Genomic DNA, 19,389 nt, shown 5'->3' on the forward strand with positions numbered 1-19,389 from the left:
ATGAGAAGATATGGTTCTCATTGTAGCCTACTTGGCCGTCTGCTCTTACAATCTAGCATGGGGAGATAAAAACTCGGCTTCCTTACCTCGCAAGTGACGTCATCTAAAATTTTTACGGATTGGGATTCAGCCTCAGAACAAAGTAATGCCGACGTTTCACAAACCAATCTGACTCACATCTTCAGAACGTCGTGTTCTCTGTGCAAACTGTATTCACACGTCAGATGCAACAACTGCGATTATTGTTTTGTGTTTTATTTGGCCCACCAAATGTGAAAAAACGTCAGCAAATGCAGCCTACTTGTAACGTATTTTAAGACAAAATTTAACACGACGACATCTTTCAACTAAAAATATAGATTTGATACAAACACGTTAGTTTGAAAAACACTTGGTAAGCATAGCAAATAGCCACTAGGGCTGGCAACATGTTTGATCCAGCAGACTAGTGTTTCAACAACATCGACAGCAAAATTTAATCCGTTATTGTTTAATATAAATGATGAATTTAGCTGTCTGGGCGGTTGCTTATCTCGGCAACACTTGAAGTGAAGAAATTGCTGTCTTTGCGTCGTTCCAGGGTTGCCAGACCATAAACCAATTTAAAAGAGTCGACTTAGATAGTTTGATTTTTGATAGCTGGGACGTGAGGTTTATAACACATCACTCCAAGTCGCATTCAAAGGATTTCACGCTAGAAGGGGGGGGGGGGGGGGGGGGGTTATCTCGTGGTGCCACAAACAAAGAAAAAATAAGTTTCTTGTGATAAATATATCGTACAGACCAACCAAAGGTAATTTACTACCAGTAATGCAAAAAAGATGAAGTGCATTCGTGGGAGTCCAACTTTCATAGTGCGGGGAACATGAGACGTTAAATCATCGTTCCTAAACCTGCTGGTTGGATAAGTGTAACCCATCTTTAAATCATGGCGACCTATATACACACCATACCAACGTGCAAGCTTTAAATTTGACTGGAAGCCGATTTGCTCAACTTCATTGCAGTCAAAATCGCTACTATTAGTTGATAGTTTGAGTAGTGGTTCATAAATACAGTCTGTGTGTGTTTTGGGCTACTTTTATCATACAAATAATGAAATAGATATAGGCACTTGTGGTGAAAATCCGAAGAGCATCTGGCAACAGGGATAATTTTCATTTTCGTTAAAGTAAAACTAAAAGTTTCCAGTGGTTTGAAATCCAGTGATCACACTTTGGCCATTTGGATACTCAAAACTATTCCTTTTAAAGAAATATAAAGTATATTTATTATTTAGCCTAAAGTTCAGAATGAAAAATTTCATCGGCCTCCAGTCATGATTTCAGGTTTGCACATTGGCAAGACCTGTGTTGTGTATAGGTCGCTCTGCTTTAGTTTAAACCTTCAGAAGGGAATAAACAAAACTAAGACGGTTGGCAACCTCTGGGTAGCCTAGACGTATACAGTTCAAAAAAAAGTTAAAACTACGCAGTCGGTAAAGTACTACAATACTATCAATAAAGTACCACTACAATAAGTATCTCTGAATTGCATAAGCCTGCAATCGTTCGTCTTTCGACGGGATTAGAGTGTCTCAGCAGAAATTCAGAAAACTCAGGCTTAAAAGTGTAAAAAGTTGCTTGAGTTGAAATATTTTGCTCTAAATCGTCAATGTACAAAAATAGGACGAATCTAAAGTTGAAAAAACAACGTACAAGTAGCACAATGTAACGAATACTGATAGTACCATGGGCGAAATAACGACGCTTTGGTCGAACACCGCAGAATGAGCACAAAATACACTATGATTGGGTAAAAAGGCAGACAACAAAATGCTCGTATATCAAACAAAATGAAAGTAAGTTCAAAAAGTCACCTTGCCTTTTCAACGTCTATTGACTTTATACCATATAAAGCCAGACAATAAAAGGCGTTTTTTACACTGATGCAACATCTGCAGACGTTGAACCAATGTAAAAAACGATTGATTTGCCGTCTAGAAAGGTTGTTGTTGTTGCAACGATTTCTGATGACAATAGCCTAGTTGTCATTTTTACAACGTCGACGTCGCTAGACGTTGTAAAAACTAACAATTAGTACAAGTTGGGGCAAACAAATTGCAGTCTGCAGACGGTGAATCAATGTAAAAATGACGAATGTTGCTGTTTGGGTTACTCAGACAACAACGCCAGGGGCGAAGCAAACAATTCGAAAGGTGGAGGACGAAATAAATCACAGGGGGTTTCGCTCCTCAACCTGCACTCATCCACGGCCTAAATTCTGCCCGTGTGGGGGAATGCGCTAAGGGGCCGGCAACAAAAACAAATAACTTGATGTACTGCAAAAATTAAAAATAACAAATCGCGTAGTTTTGCATGGAATTAGTAAGTAGGAGTACAATAGTTGAAATGCCTATGCTTAGTCATTTTAAGTGAAATTATAGAACTCAAAAGCCAGAATTTAGCCTACAGTCATCTTGTATTTCAAAAACTTGTTCGATTCGTAGCACAGTTTACTTTTTAAAATGTTTGTTAAAGATGAGTTTAGTTTCAGCTTTTTGAGCTCTGTTTTTTCTTCTCAAAATTGTAGTTACGTTGAGTAAATGGCGGATTTGTTATTGTGTGGACACAAGAAAGCAACAAACAAGGCAAGACGCAGCAATAGACGTGTCGTCCAACAGTAATGCTTTACACCCAGACACTTCCTGATTCACTGCTCGAAGATGGTAATCGACTTCGCTCTTCCATGAGGTCATAATCAAGTGATGACGTCATTTGGTTATGGTCTGTGGCATCTGCAAAGATTCAAAATCAGTTTCGACAACATTTTGATACGACGCAAACGAAGTTTTTATCAATTGATTAAATCTTTATCATAAGACTGAAAAAAGTTCTTTGAAAGTTGGCAGTTTCGTTTCCTTGTAGAGGTTTTAAACCAGTGACGCAGTTTGACAGAACGACGCCTCCGATTGCTATCTGCAAACTACACCATCCACCAGTGGTCGTTGAATGGACAGCGGCATTAAAGTGAGTTGCTGAAGCACACACCCAGAGAGTTGAACCACTGTTTTGTGATATTGCCGTTTATTTGTGAAGAAAATCTGGGCGCTAAACCGACTGCGCTATGGGACGGTAAACGAATACTAAAAGTAAGTTGTATCAGACAAATAAAACGTGAAAAACACAGGATTAAATCACCATTTTATAATATGATTGAAAAATTCGAACAAAATAACCATTAGAGTTGCAACTCAAGTTTAGGCTATGTGTGCTCGTTGACTGGAAAACCGAAAGGTTTGTTGGTGCTTCTTGCCCATATGTGTATTTGAGTTGTAATATTGAAAGGCAAATAAACAATCTCTATAGTCGACAGCCATACATAGAAAGAACGTTTTAACACTTAATAAGCCAATGGTGCAATCAGCATAAAACGAATGACCTAACTCCTATTGTAAATCAATAACAAGCTTACACCAATAAAGAAACATACCTCCGCCATCTTTGTGCGAGAGAACTGTCACTTTCGTTCCGGTTTGACGAATGAACTGCTGAAGGTTGACTTGGCGTAATTCTCTGTTCAACGATTCCAACATCACATGCTTCTCATAAATTGCTGCAGAAATTAAGTTAGCTTTTGAAATTACGACGTTTGAGTCAAACCATAAATCCTCTATCGCGTCCGTCCCAGACAACAAAATACATCATTTTTACATTGATTTATCGTCTGCAGACGTTGGATCAATGTAAAATGATGGATTTTGCTGTCTGCGGTTGGCTTGATAAACCAAAGCGTCAATTTTAATAAAAATTTCTAATCAACTAAATGGCTGAGGCCATCAGCAGAACACCTTAGCCAAACGCCCTTTCGACAATTAAGGCAAAAGATTGAAAGAGTAGAAATAGCTCTAGTGGCAAAAGCTTTAGTCATTTGAACACGAAACGTTTTCATTACGATGATTTGTGTCCTACGTCATCGTAGAATCTGGTCGGACAGATAAACGAGACGTCGGTTTATCCAACCTGCGATCTATTTGAATTGAAAGGGAACTTCCCGTCAACGATTCATGCATCAAATTTCAATGCGGGTTCCCTGAAAACCTCAGTTTTCAAATGTTGCATTAACTTAAAGCCTAACCGTAGAGCTATGATCCAGAAAGCAAATCAGTCGGTTTTTTACATTGATTCAACGTCTGCAGACGTTAAATCAATGTAAAAACGATTGATTTTCCGTCTGGGGACGTTCAACATTCACTGCATGCAAAATACAAACCTGCTTCCGTCCTGCTTATCTGGTCTTCAATTCTCTCCGATTCCAAGGCGGTTTTGCGGTTGGTCTCATTTGCTTTCCTCACACCGGCATCCAAGGATCCGTACCTGGTAGGTTGAACAACATTATGGACGTGAGAGTAAACAAAGTATTTATTTCCGGGGATCGGCAGTTTTGACTCGACGGCAAGTGACAGCTGCGGACACACGACTTTATGCCGCAGTCCGAATGACGCAAGACATGAATGACGCAATTCCTAGGCCACATGGCACAAATGACGCGGGATGCAATTATTTCGTACTAAAGTTAATTTAATTCTGTACTTCTTTCATTTGTCACGGTAGCAATTTCAATTTTCATATAAACAAAAATATAAAAATTGTTTTTTGCACTTAACAAAATAAAGACGAGACTTGGTTATTTCCCACTAAAACCAATTGTTTTTCATATTTTACACGGTAGTAATTTTATTTGCATAGTAGAAGTAGTAAATAGCAGTACCACTAAAACTATGGTGTTCTCACATTGATTCGTCTATTTTTCTTTATTAGAGTCAGTATTAATTACACTGTGTTGCGTGAAAGTGTTTTGATTGTTTCTGAATCAATTTTTTGCATTATATTAAAAAATGCAATCAGTCTGTTTCAATCAGTTCAAGTTGTTTCTCCATCACATTTGTAATCATGCTACCTTTGATCGTCATTATGCAAAATGTTGTTGTAATGTCATGAAAACTTAATTCAATTGCTGAATTGCTTTTACGACGTCACAATTCTCAAACGCAAAGCGATGAAGCGGCCAAAAAAATCAAATGCAACTTACCAAACATGTAGACCCGATGAAAGAAAACGGGTAACATTTTCGGATTCAACATCGAAGTAATTTTTTTTTATATGTTTAGAATTTTTTTTTTCATAAGTTTGGTTTGAAAATTTTCTGAATTATAAAGTCTCAAGTGTGTGGGGAGAGGGGGTTGTGGGCATCACCAGTCACTTGAATTGCACTATTCATGAACTTGAAACTTTTCTGTTTTGGATTTGAAACCCGAATAGGCAAGAAGTAGTAGTGTCATTCCAGGAATACGTTTTAATCATTGTTACTAACCAAGCATTTGCAAACGCGTTTATGACCTCATCATCATGTTTCGGTTACACCAGCGTTTGATCGTTTTTAATCTTTTAGTTGTCAACTCAAGTTAGTAAGATCAAAACCAGTGTAGTAAGGATTTGCTGTTTTGCTACGTGCAAAATTATCTAATTTTAAGGGAAAGGGCATTTCTGTGCGTGCGTTTGTCCATTGCTAAAATCTTTATAATATTTGGTCGTAACGAGTCAACCGCTTCCATTGAGGGGGATATCTGAACTTTTTTATCATTATATTGCCAAGATGGCTTTCTTCCATGGTGTATTATGCATTTTTATTTATCACTCATCAGCCCAAATAATAATCATTTTGTCTTCATCGAGGTGAAACAAATTTTGTGCCTAAGATGAAAAATTTAACTTTTCGATAAGATCTGATTTTGGTGAGTTAATTATTGCTTTTTCCTTTAACAGGTTTTCACAAGTTTTGTTTTGTTATGCATTTGAAAAAATTGGAAAATGCAGAAGAATGTTATATCACAGAAAAAGTCGTGAAGCGCATATTGAGTGAGCTTGCACAAGTGCTTGAGCAAGATGTATGAACTATATAGTTTAATCAAAAAATGAAAATTGAAATTGCTACCATGAAATTAGTACAGAATTCAATTGGTTTTAGTACGAAAACAAGTCTGGCGGAGTTGAAAAAATGTGAAAATAAATTACTTATGTGATGGTGGCTTGAATAACCGCCTCTGCTTTAAATCGATACAACCTAACTACCACATGATTATGGCTTAAACTGAGCTTGTTAACAACTTAAACGGCCTATAGAGTCTTGAGATAAACGCGAAAATTAATCTTCTTCCAAACTCCACTTATTCCAAGAAAAAACTTGTAAAAAGTAAACAATTAACTCTTGCAATTCTCAGTAAATATCACAAACACACAGCAAACTGAATGCCAAGTTACAAAATATCAGAAGATATTTCATCACAAACTTAATCGACATTAAATCAACGCAACACGTTTGTTAGAACAATATGATGCTTTGCAAATACAAACCTATTTTTTGTGATCTCTCTTCTTCTTTGATTCTGATAGTCAGCTTCTCTTTCAATTTCCTACAAACATTGAAAATTTCTGCGTCTTACACGAAACTGATATTTCAAGTTTTTACATCAATAATTCCGGGAGTTAAATAATATGATGCGCGTTCTACTGGTGCAAATTAAGCTCAACTATCACACGATGTATAAAGTGACAAACTGCTTTTAAAGTGACAAAACGTCGGAATAAAAGCAGATTGTCACTTTATACATCGTGTGATGGTTCAGCTTAATTTGCACCAGTAGAACGCGCATCATATTATTTAACTAAATGCCTGGTGAACAGCCTCATAATTCTGGAAGCGTTTAAAACTATGCAAACTTGTCCAGGCTGGCAACTGTATAAGGAAAACGTCAATTAACATTGTATTGACGTATAAATGACACTATTCAAATCGTTAGAGATAGCCCCGTTTCAACCTTACGCAGAAACTCCCAATCAATAACAATTTACGTGACAAAAATTGACACCGCGGAGCAAATATTCTGCTCAAGTGACAATTTATGGGTGTCTAACCTTACAAGCTCGCAAAAGCCATCTTTTTACATTGATTTTACAGTTAGTTTGAGCAAAAATAATTACTCGTTTTGGCTGAACTTTCGTTACATTTTTTACTGCTCTTTGGGATGGTTTACAACCAATTAAGGACACAAAAGTGCATCAGCTTCGCAAGCTCTATTCTTCATCTATCATCTTGTGTAAAAGTGACTTCCGTCTGATTTGGAGAGGTTTTTCAACCACACATGTTATCGCTTTACGCAATTTCAACGTTTAGCAAAGTTGAAACGATGTAAAAAAGTACTTTGCAACGTTGCAACTGTTGTTTTAAAAGGGTTCTTTGCCAGCTGAAATACTTCACGCATCCAGAGACCAGCCTGATTCGTAGAAAGATTCATGCAAATGAAGGGAAAACTTTAACGTTAAAAAGCGCCAAATTTGCTGGCCGATACCGTTTGGTCAACTTGCTACGATTGAGTGCAATCCGAATTCCCAGCTAACAAAATGTATCTTTTGTTACATTGATTACAATTCGTTCGAAGAAAATCAACTACTCGTTTTGGGTAATCCTCAGCCAGCAAATCAGTCGACAAACGAGTGGTACAAATGTGAATATCCAAACAGCAAATCGGTCGTTTTTTATATTGCTTGATTAAACGTAATGCAAAGTTGATTTGATTCAATACATTGATCCAAGTCTGTAGACGTTGAATCAATGTAAAAAAACGACACGATGTGCTGTCTGGATCTTCTTTACTTTAGGGCTGGTATTGAAGAATAGAAATATAAAATATACATAGGTAGTGGGAACCAACTTTTTGGAGAAAAACGATTTGTTTTTGCAAATCCTTTAGATTCTCATTGACAGAAGATATTTCGGATTGTTTTCTGGTGATTTCGCTTCGCAGCTTGTTTCCTGGCAATGCAAAGTTCTGTATTATTATATAATCTCTAATTAGATAACGACGAATACACAAACAGTATTGAATGTATTATCATTGATTCAATGACTTTTTCCTTCTTTCAGTTCAAGTTATCTGAAAGTGAGTTTATTGAATACGTTAAGTCGGGCGATTATTATGTCATTTCAAATCATCAAGATGAACATGAAACACAAATTTCACAGCACACCCAGACAGCAATCACTCGCTACTTTTGTACTGATTCAACATCTGCAAGACCTCAAATAAATGTAGAAATGACTGATTTTGCTGTTAAGAATGACAGCTGATCTGCAGACGTAGAATCAACGTCTCCAAAAAGCATATCTACGTAAAGAGGATCTGTTTTTTGGGCTGGTATGCAGCTCAAGGGTCAACAAGAGTTGTCTTTCTATAGTTTCGGGAGAGAGTTTGCTTTCTTGTACCAAAGATAGGCAAGACACAACACGGGCATTATAACAATATATTTTACATATTTACAAATAGTTTAGCTGTCAACTTGTCTTTCTGTTGACAAAGTAACTCCCCACCACAGGCGGATAGTATCCCAGACAACAAATAAACGTGTACAGACGTTGAATCAATGTAAAAAACGGTTGGTTGGCTGTCTGGAATGGATTACGTTGAACAAACAGAAAATCATTTTAAAATCTTTTTTGAAGGACCAATAAAGTTGAAACAGTCAAAACCCTAAATTTGTTGCGTTGATTCAACGCAGGTACACGTCGTAAAATCAAACAGGAACTTGTTTGACCAGCACTCAATGCAAACAAGTGAGATACCAGCCTTTTAAACTAACAACCTGTTCTTGGTGATAAATTGCAATTTTACGCCGATTAATCATTAAAAGATGTAAACTAATGTAAAAAAGTATTGAGCAATAATTCCAGACAGCAAATCAGTCGCTTTTTACATTGATTCATTGTCTGGAAAAGAATGTGTATCTGCTGAGTTCTGACAAAGCCATATGCTTGACATTTGCTGCTGCAACAAACATTTCGTTTTCTTGTATATCTCAGTCATCAAACACGTCGATGGAACTTGTGAAGCAGCTGGCAATGCCATGGACAACAAATAGGTCGACAAAGCGTCTGTTTCCTGCAACGTTCCAGCTACCAAAACTAGCTTTTAGGAATTGAGAAGATGTGAAACGATTGCTGACTAAGCGCTTTGACAATAAGCAACATCTCAGAGAGAAAAATCTGTCATTTTTACATTGATTTAACATCTGCAGACGTTAAATCAATGTATGTCTGGAATGAAACTACAACGCCATCATTCACGAAATCCTTTATAGTTGATTCAATTCCTGGCCAATCTGGCAAAATATCAAGAAATAACTTGGATTTCTTAAAAATGTTGAATAGGATCGTGATAAGACACAAACCTTTGTTGTTTTCTTCTTGAAAAAAATCCCGCATAGAAACGTCGTCAGAAGAATCAACTTCACTTGTTAACATCTTTTGCTCTAATGTCTCGATTTCTTTCTATAAAATAATTCCGTTCGAATTTCATTTAGTTAGTGGCTTCCAGAACACGTCACCAAATGATGGTATAAGCTTGCCACTTGTGATTCATCAAAAATTTAATGTTGTTTGACCGTAAACAAAGCCATGGTAGACTCCTGGCAAGGCTCATAAACGGGAATTGAGGTCTCACTAACTCAGAAATCGTCTGCGTTTTAAGGGCAAGTGAGTTATCGACATCGGCTACAGTGAAAACTTTAGATACACAGAGGTCTGCAAGTAAATAGGAAAAAAATAACTAAACCCAATAAACTATTGGCAAACGTTTCACTATTTTGATAATTTTTGGCCCACCAAAGCTGCGTTTCAATTTCAGCAGAGAAACCTAGCAGAGGTGTACAGAAGGTTTTCGGCCGTAGCCTAAAATTCTTGGCAAAAACAGAGTCGGAGTGAGATTTTTTTACCCGTTGATGTTTTTGACCCAAATATTTACTCTGTACTTGTCGAAGTAGTTATGTTTGTGTACTTCTACAGTTTTATTTTCTAAGCAATATTTTTTTCATTGAAAATGTACTTTTTTTCATGACAAGGAGTAGGGAAGGTATAAGTGTTATATGCAGAACACTTTAAAAAATCTAGACTGTTATTTACATTTCGCGTTTGGAGTAGGATTGGAGTCAGAATTTCCAAAATATTTGGAGCAGGAGTCCAGAAAACTTGATTCCGTACACCTCTGGGTCTGGGACCTAACAATACGCCGAGCCTCAATGCACCGTCTATAAAGCTTTTAGATGCCAACATAAATCTTACCTTGACTTGGGCGGTTTCAGATTGATGCCTTTGCAACTGGCTTTGGTATTTTTCTAATTCCTTATCGAGGCTTTTCAGAGTTAAACTCTGTTCATTTACGTGTTCATGCTGCTGCAATACAAGTCGGGTAAATTCTACACGGGCTCTGGATGCGTCACTAGATTTGGAATAAGCTGCAGGCTTGTCCAAAGGTGCTTCATAGCTCCGATGCCGTGACGATACATTGTCATTGTCTATCCTACGTTCACGAGGGAGGTATTGGTCACGTTCTGAGGGTGCCACCGCTGTTTGGAGTGGCTGTGGAGGTGTTTTGAGTACGTAATCACTTTTCAAATGCGGAGGCATTAAAGGTTTCTTTTTGGAAGCAGTGGGTACTGGAGTAGGGATATGCCTGTACACAGGTGGTGTGGCAGTTTCATTTCTTTTGCTATTTTGTGGGATATCGCTCTGAGATGAAATAGACGTTCTTTGAGGATTAACTGCTTGCCCTCGATAGGTGGGTGGCATGAGGGGTTTCTTGGGGGATCCTTGCATTTTGGTTTTATATGTAGTCGAGTGTATATTACTTCCCTCAGTTCTTTCGCCGATTGCAATGGCAGTGCCTTTGTTGGGGGTTGTTTCAGCTGAACCACCACCTAAAGTAAAAGGTCAAGTTAAATATGTACAAAAATGTATTGTAGTTTACTATATTTTTCGGTCACAATAAAACCACAGTATACTTGTGTAATTGGAGCATAAAAAATAAAGCCACTTCGTTCAGGTTTCGACAAAATTTTGTTGTTAGAACGCAAACAAAAATGCTTTTAAACAGTACCGAAACAGTTCAATTCTAACAAGCTGCACAAATATCAGTGAATCTACATCGTCAGAATATAGCCAAAAGTTTTTGTTTTTTTTGTTTCGATGCTTGTCTAAGACATTAGAGACAATGTTGTGCACGGTGTTACTAACAACTTCTTCAATTAAAAACAGGAAAATAAGTTCGATAAAACACAAAGCATCGTCAACAAGCAGTCACACCAGCATAAGAAAATCAAGAGTGTCTACTTTTACGATTTTGTCACATGCAGTAGTTATAGTTTGTCATATCCAGACAGCATAACTGTCTTTTATACATCGTAGACGTTAAATCAATGTAATAATGGACTAACTTTCTGGCTGAGATACCACGCCCAGTCGCCCATGCAAGCATAGCCTTCACTCATTAAGGCACCGATCGAACAATAATGGAAGACGCCATACTTGAGCTTCCCCTTGTTTGAGATCATCATGGGTGAAACTAGAGTATGGCCGATGTCATCCTCCATTATTGTTCGATTGGGGGTTCAATTAGTTTTAAAAATCCCCTCATCCCCTTGATGGATTTTATTGTGAACACCGCACAATATAAAACGCAGTTCATTTATGTATGATTAATTTATTGAAGAATAGTACAATGGAATTCTATATTTTTGTCATTACTTGTAATTGTCAATGATTTTCTTTTTGCCTGTTTACGATTCATCATAGCTTCTTTCTTCTCTTTGTGTTTCAACTGCGGTGGCAAGCTTTTTCTGCATGACAAGCAACAAGGTGAGTAACAATGCAACACAAAGTTAAGCAAGAAATATAATTGGGGTAGATATAAAAATTAACCTTTGTGAGGAAAGTCTCACAACAAAGCATTGTGGATGGCTTAGGTTATATCACTCCATTTTGAAAGTTTTCACGTGACAATGATAAGAATACGCGTTTGAGATTTAGTTTTCTGAGTGTACCAGCGCTATATTAACAATGCCACATTTTAATCATAATGATATTGGCAATTTTTTTTTGTTTAAAGATCAAATCTGGTCCTTGTCCAAGATTTTGGCAATTGGTATCGATTGTATAGAAAACCTTCTTCGTTTTGTTCAAGAACATCACTTCGCTGAAAGACCCCAGACAGCAAAAACCGTCATTTTTCAACGTCTTTTTACATTGATTCAACGTCTGCAGACGTTAAATCAATGTAAAAATGACGGATTTTTCTGCCTGGGATGCTTATTGCTAAATGACAATACGATGACAAGAGCTGTTAGCTTCGGGCATTTCCAACCAAACTGTTCACATGCCTAGCCTTTAATTATAATTGAAGAACCCAGCTAATTGAAACGTGAACCTTATAATTCATCCAGCGTAAGTTATTATTGTAACAATGCACAATAAATCACTGGACACACAAATGTTTTCGCTAAACCATTCAAAACCAGGCACAAAAGAATATGTCGTAAATTAAATAAATAAAATATAAATTACTAGCAAATTAGTAATTAGCAATATGATACACTTGTTTCTTTCTGTAAATTCAAGCCACTTCTGCAGAACTTCACATCCCATGTTTTATTTCTTATATCGAAATCTTACACTGCAAATGTTTTGCATTAAAACCATCCATGGAAAGATATCGTAAAAACTAGCAAGACCAAAGAGGATGCGCAACTTTTGGAAACAGATGCCACTTTGCAAGCGATTGTTCAAGTCCCGTCAATATCAATAAAACTCAAGTAAATTTCGAATGACAAATCCGTTAAAATTGTTTAAATTCTAGTTGCATAGTGGAATTAGTGGACGAGTTATGTATTTTTGAACCACTTCACACAAGAGCAGTCAATGTTATTCACATAGTCATCTCCAAATCTCAGCTTCAACAGGCTTCGTCCTAACAAATTATCTTTCAAGGTTTACAAGTGTGTAATAGTTTTAATTAAAAATTTACCGTTGTTATTAAGATGTTGAAGTTTTAGACAACAACAACTACAGCTGTTACTGCCAAATTTCTTAGTTAAGCCTCTGCATTCATTTGTGACTCGTTTGTTAATTATTTGGCTTTTTTCTCCTTTGCAAGTCTACTGTACTAAAAAAGCCACCTGTTTTTGTTTTTTCTTTTATAATGTTTTGGCCTCTGTCGTATTTGTGTTTGCACCTGTGGTTTGTTTTCGTTAAATCAATAACTTATTAGTCAACAATATAACGTCAGTTTACATCGAATTATACAACCATTATGACCTATTCGTTTTTCAATAATTGCCAATCCTTGAGAAAGGGAATTCGTAATTGTACTGTAAATCGTTTTGTTTCATTCAACAAAAGTCTACTCTAGACGGTCGCAAATTTAAAAAATCTCAAAGTTACCTGTGTTTAAAAGATTGTCTAAAAACGCACAATAAGAACACGTGAAACTCAACTAAAACTTATATGTTGTGTTGTTGTTAGCAATCCAGACAGTTCAAGTAAAGCAAAGGTCAACAACGATAAACAAAATACATCACTGTAACGTTGCAATAAAATAGACAAAGCGGACGTTACAATAACCCCTGTTGATAATTTGTGCCATAAACAGCCATAATTTTTATCTGCTATTTTGATAATGATAATTTGTGCCATAAACAGAGTTTTTTAGGCAACTGACTGATTTGTTTTGATGCTAAAGTAGCTATATACATTATGCCCGTTGTGTTGTTATTTGTGAACGCCGCTTCGTTTAGTCGTTTATTTTATGCGTCAGCAAAATCTTACATTTTGTCGACTCTGTGTTTCTTGACATTGAATCAACGTAGTTAGAAGCTTGCGCCGGCAAAGGCAGCTTGTACCTTTGTGTGTATGAGGAATCATTTCTCTTTTCGTGCTATAAATGAGGTCTGTGCTTGTCATGTAAAGCTTGTACTGTAGTGTACTAAACACTGATAAATTTCCCTTTTCCGATTTTGCCTGGTGGTACACTGCAAGGGCACAAAGCTGTTATATTGCAGGCTAACTGCGCATTCGATTGCGCGGTGCGCTTTAGCCCAACGCGCATTCGTAATTAAGCGATTATTGCGCAAGCGATGCCGAAAATTCGCTCGAAAACAAACAAAAGGCGCACTTGACCTACTTCTTAGTACAATTGATCTACAAGTAGCAAGGCACTTAAAGTTAAAACTGGCTTGTCTAAGGTGTAATTTGACCAAATGAGAGCAAAGTTTGTTAAAATTGGCTGCGCATTACCCCAATTGACTACAGTTTAAAAATTTAATAAATTAATATTTTTAACATCTCGTGAGGATGAGGTCACACCATGGCGACCTTTATAGGCTATGACAACATGTAGCTTAAAATTCTATTGAAGGCCGATCTGTTCGGAATGGCCCGTTTCGGCGAGCTCCCTATTCGGCGATTTTTTGAAAATCCAATGACGCCTTCCGTAAATCCAACGATTGAATATTATTCAAAATTCAGAAATTGAATCAATGTAAATACGAACTGTTACTGTTAGGCTGATTGGGTTATTTGAATTGGGTTCAACCTATATACCAGTCAGCAAAAGTTTCCTGTTGCACACGATTTCAACGTCTGGCGACGTTAAAACGATGTAATTGCCTTTACATTACATGCAAAAGTTTTGTTGGCATCAAAAATTCTTTGACTGTTTTGAGTTACAGCATCGTTTTGTGAAAAAGGTAGTTTTGATGTAAAATATATTTGAAATATCATATAAAATCAACAAATAGCTTATTTAAAAAATGAATGACATGACGAATGACATAAACATGACGCAAAGAAGATAGCTCTTAACGTTACCGTTACATTAAGAGTTTTGCAGTGTTTTGGGATTCAACTTGAATTCTCAAAGCTATCATTCTTAGTAAATTTAGCTTAGATTTCAAAATTAAAATTGCATCAACCTGCAGTCAGGCCTCTATTTCGTACGCTGTTAAAGACCTGTGTGTATAGATCGCTATGGGTCACATGCACTAAGAACATGCAAAGTTCTCCATTCCACAATACATTGATTGTATCAACACATACAGCGATCACAAGACCTTATTATAAAATGAAAGCTCAAAAGAGTTGATTTGTTTAGTAGGATGTAGATGAATCTTGTCAGACCTTGCCTGTTGTACATCACAAAAATATAATGCATCTATTAAAAAAGTATATATTAAATGCTTTATGAAGTGTAGTATAAATGACTATGCCATTACATTTTTTTTTCTATTCACCTGTAAGTTGTACGTTCAGGAGGAGTTGCCTGCTCCTCAACTTCACTAACTGAACTTCCTCCAGTTCTTCTCAACACAAACTGAACTTGGTTAGCTTGTTCACCAGATTGTGCAAGCACCTTCAATGTTAGATATTAACATTGGTATAACACCATACTAATCACACATATATCTTAAAGCAAAAGGTAGGTATATACAAACTTTGACAGCTAATAATATGACTGTTCATTTTCGTTGTTGTTAAATGGATTTTTGTTTGGGATCATCAGAAGCCTCTTATCCAAATTGAATTTTGATTTTGAAAACGTTTCTATTTGAATAAAAACTTTCTGATGACCCCAAGCAAGGGTGACACAGCCTGTAAAGGGTTTTAGAGACTAGTAATTGCATTTGATGAAATTTGCTTTGTCTGGCTACTTGCTGGCGTTGAGCACAGCTTTGTAGTATCAACCATTTGTAGATAATTTTCTTTTTATCTCGGTTAGCCTGTCAGACAGACTTAATTTCAGAGAAAATTAACATTTTTATTGTAATTTTGTTTCTGAATTGTTCTTCTGTGCGGTGGTTTCCCCAGTGCACAACATAATAATGTTGCCAATATTAAAATAAAAAATTGCTAAAAGTTGTGCATGTATAAACCACGTCGGTCTTATCATCAAAATGCGTATATACATTATTCACCTTATTGCAAAAGTCTTCTTGCACATATACGTCATCCGTCCACAAGTGGTTAATAGTATTTATTGTTTATATTAACGCAGCAGAAAATTCAATTTTGAAAAAATAAAAATATTTTCTTAGCAAATGATCTGTTCATGGATTCTTAATCCAATCTATTTCTTATGTCAAAAACTCAACAATCTCAGTTCAAAGAAAAAATAGATTTGCAGTTTATGTAAAAAACTAAATGTGAACATCAATTTTTAAGAATAAAGGTGGATGTGGCGGCTTGTGGCGCTATATAAATGTTGTTATTATTATTGTTATAACGATATTACATATGCTGTAGTAAGTAACGTTGACCCAACAATGACAAGTTCTAAAAATCGATGCATTGAAATAGATCTTGTTGTTCACCGTGTAACTTTGTATCAAATATTATAGGCCATACATTTAATTCATTTTCAATAGAATGTCAGTGGATTTGACATGATTTTCTCCAAGATTTACGTTGATATGAAGTTCATTATTACCTGAAGAGGATATGCTGTAGGTGGTAGCATTTTTTCAACGGTCCTCCGTTTCTCTACAAGTGTATATCTTCCAGTTCGACCTGTAAAAAACATCTTAATAGCATGTGTAGAGTGAAAAAGCATACAGTGACAAAAACACAAACTACAACACATGAAATTACTGCTACTGGTAGGCTATACTGAGGAGCCATTCACACTAGCGATACCAACTTCGTGTGTGTATGGCACATACACATTGAGCACACTTAGGTTTCACCAAACTATGGGGTTGAGTGAATACGGATGCCACGTATTTCGTCTATTGAAGATTTCGTCCTTGAGAAAAATTGAGATAAAAAATACATCAGCGCCCAAGTCGCTGATCGAAGTTTCAATAAACATTTTTCAATTTTAATTGTGCTCAATAGAAAGCTGACTTTGAAATGCATTGTTCATGCACAGTTGCACACACTGCGAGAGTCAAACCAGCGTTGCTTCATCTTGCGGTTTCTTTGAGTACAAACAGTGCCAGATTATAGCTATTGTGGGCCAATTTTTACATGTGTAAAAACTTTTAGACCTATTTTGATTCGCAATAGGGGATTAAACTTATTTAAACTAAACCTTGAGCAAGCAATTTGGCCGCAATTATATGAATGCCTATATAGGCTTTCGCGGTGTGCGTTTGAACAATGCATTTCAAAAACAGCTCTCTAATATTCAATTTTTTTTTTTGGCCTAAATTCCGATCAGCAACTTCGGTGCTGCTGTATTTTTTATCAATCTTTTCAAGGTAAAATTGAAAATTTTTGCCAATCTCCGGTTGTTTTTTCTATTTATTTTTTACTATTCTTTTCAAGCAAAAATTGATTATTTTTGCCTAACGCTAACTGCATTTTTATCTTGACTTTTTAAGTGAAAATTGAAAAGTGTTTGTGAAAAACTCCAATCAGCAACTTTGGCGCTACTGCATTTTTTACCTCAATCTTTTCAGGGAACAAACTCGAGGGATGAAGTGTTTGGGGGATGAAATAGGTTGCACCCAGCGAATAGACAGTACTTCATGCTTGAGTAATGAGTAAACCATAGCATCCAAGGCTATGATTCGGGTACAAAATAATTTGTTCCCTAAACACTTTGTTTACTTATTTGTTCCCTGAAAAGACCGAGTTTTTATCTTGATTTTTTCAGGGGACAAATTGGTTATTATCACTATGATTCCCCTATAATGATAACAATAGCTTCTGTTTCTTGAGCAAAATTGATTTACACATGTTGTCAAAGTCATGAGGGAAATGTGTACATCCCTAGCTATGGCCGGTGCAGGTATCATAGTCTTTGAGGAATCTCAGAAAGTGTTCTAAAAATAGTCTAAGCCTTGTAATTTTACTTTTAGAAACTAGCCTATTATTATGTTAACCTCTACAATCTCATAACAAAATGTAATAACAAAGTTAGGCTAATCAATTCACCTATGGCCTAGCTTACCAGTAGCTTGAGCAAGTGCTATAACAACTTCTTGAACAGTTGTTTGATCAGAAATACCACAAATCACACGCTGTATTCCATCCACCCAAACTTTTAACTCCATCTCAACAACTGCCAATTGTTGATCAAAATAAACATGAAAAATACAGCCTAAATAAAAAGAATGTGAATATATCTATGTCCGCTCCGTTAGCTCAGTGACTAAATGACCGGCTCAAGATCATGTGGCTCTGGTTTGACTCTCGTTAATAACTGCTCTCCATTCAGCGGCATCTAATGGATAGAATAATTCCCGGGCAACAAGACTTCAACAATCAAAAACTCCACTCTGTCAAGCTCGGTGACCGAGCCTGTGTCAGTGATTCAAAGCCTCTACAGTCTACAATAGGGTGCATCAAACCACCCAATGTCGATGAATTGTCATGTAGATCGGTACCGATGTTCCATTTAGGCCAAAAACAAAGTTTGTGAAATTTGGTTGGAATCCGCACCTGCCGTCCTGCCTATGCGGATTGCGGGTAACCATCAATTTTTCTTTTCAGGGTTGCCATTTTGTAAATACTATATATAATTAAATGAAGTTTCGCATTAAAGTTTATGATTTTGAGGGGGAAAGTGCACCATAGCATACCTTATTTATTATTACAGCGTTTCCTACATTTTCAGGTTTGGAATCCAGCAATTAGGCTTTGGTTTTACTTTCTCTTTTACAAATTTTTGTAAATAAACGTAATTTTGGGCAAAATTCTATCTTTTCAGATTTCTGATTGTAGTCGTACGTTAACATGACAACTACTAGAAACAAAATATTTGGCTTAGGTGATGCTGTCACTAAATGCGATGGCGAAATAACAGGAAGCCGTCTTCCAACTGCGCTACAGATTTTGAGATCTATTATCTTTCACTTAGAGGACGGATATAGTGAAAATCGCACAAAATATGAGGCTGCCAAGATAGTGTACATGAAAACTACTCCATTTTTTGAAAAAAGAGGCATACCCATGTTAGCTGAGCAGACATGTTGTCAAAAAATCATAAAACTGTTACAGGAGAATGAGAAACTGAGGAGAATACCGAAGGCACGAAGAACAACTCCTGCTGTAATTGCTAAGGTTGAACAGTACCAAAATGACCTGTCGAAAACATTCCCTTTATGGACTCCAAATTCCGAGCAAATAATACAAAACCCAGAAGACATAAAATTTCTAAAATCGATGAAGACTGATAGAATAGCTACTATAGCTGGTTTCGATGTGAAATCATTTTCAAAACTGAAAAGGAAATAGGAGAGAATTGTTAGTGCAGAGAAACGGCATGAGAAGTCTGCTAGAGAAACTGAAACTTTATTTTCTACTGTTGGATTCGAAAGCAGCTCTAGCGAGGATGAAACGCCGCTATCATCATTTATACCAGAACAAGCTTCAAAATCTCACAAAAGGACTGTGCGCACAGGGACTGAAGCTTTCATTCCACATGACATTGTCAAATCTCCAAAATTAGTAGCATTAGCTACTAGAATAAAAATGACAGCAGCACAACAAGCTGCGTTCACAGAGGCTTTCGTAGAAGAAGCTGGA

At 36.5% G+C, this 19,389-nt stretch overlaps 1 protein-coding gene across 1 annotated transcript; it reads right to left on the bottom strand.

Annotated features, from left to right (window-relative positions):
• Positions 1 to 257: 257 nt before the first annotated feature.
• LOC145777152 (uncharacterized) lies at positions 258 to 17,958 on the bottom strand. Its single transcript, XM_082588455.1, has 11 exons — positions 17,813 to 17,958; positions 16,346 to 16,425; positions 15,153 to 15,271; positions 11,614 to 11,705; positions 10,153 to 10,787; positions 9,264 to 9,363; positions 7,751 to 7,851; positions 6,393 to 6,451; positions 4,252 to 4,355; positions 3,472 to 3,594; positions 258 to 2,776 (listed from the first exon to the last, which is right to left on the bottom strand). Exons 1-11 carry the CDS (start codon positions 17,913 to 17,915, stop codon positions 2,670 to 2,672), a joined length of 1,623 nt encoding a protein of 540 aa, XP_082444581.1. The 5' UTR covers positions 17,916 to 17,958; the 3' UTR covers positions 258 to 2,669.
• Positions 17,959 to 19,389: the final 1,431 nt, after the last annotated feature.

Source organism: Aplidium turbinatum, chromosome 9 (assembly GCF_918807975.1).
Source record: "Aplidium turbinatum chromosome 9, kaAplTurb1.1, whole genome shotgun sequence".
Classification (NCBI taxonomy): domain Eukaryota; kingdom Metazoa; phylum Chordata; class Ascidiacea; order Aplousobranchia; family Polyclinidae; genus Aplidium; species Aplidium turbinatum.

Coding starts and splice junctions, on each gene's coding strand:
- LOC145777152 (XM_082588455.1), bottom strand. CDS start 17,915: ATGGAGTTAAAAGTTTGGGTGGATGGAATACAGCGTGTGATTTGTGGT. Junction 9,364..10,152: donor CTGAAACCGCCCAAGTCAAG/GTAAGATTTATG, acceptor ATTATTTTATAG/AAAGAAATCGAGACATTAGA. Junction 3,595..4,251: donor GATAAGCAGGACGGAAGCAG/GTTTGTATTTTG, acceptor TAATTTCTGCAG/CAATTTATGAGAAGCATGTG.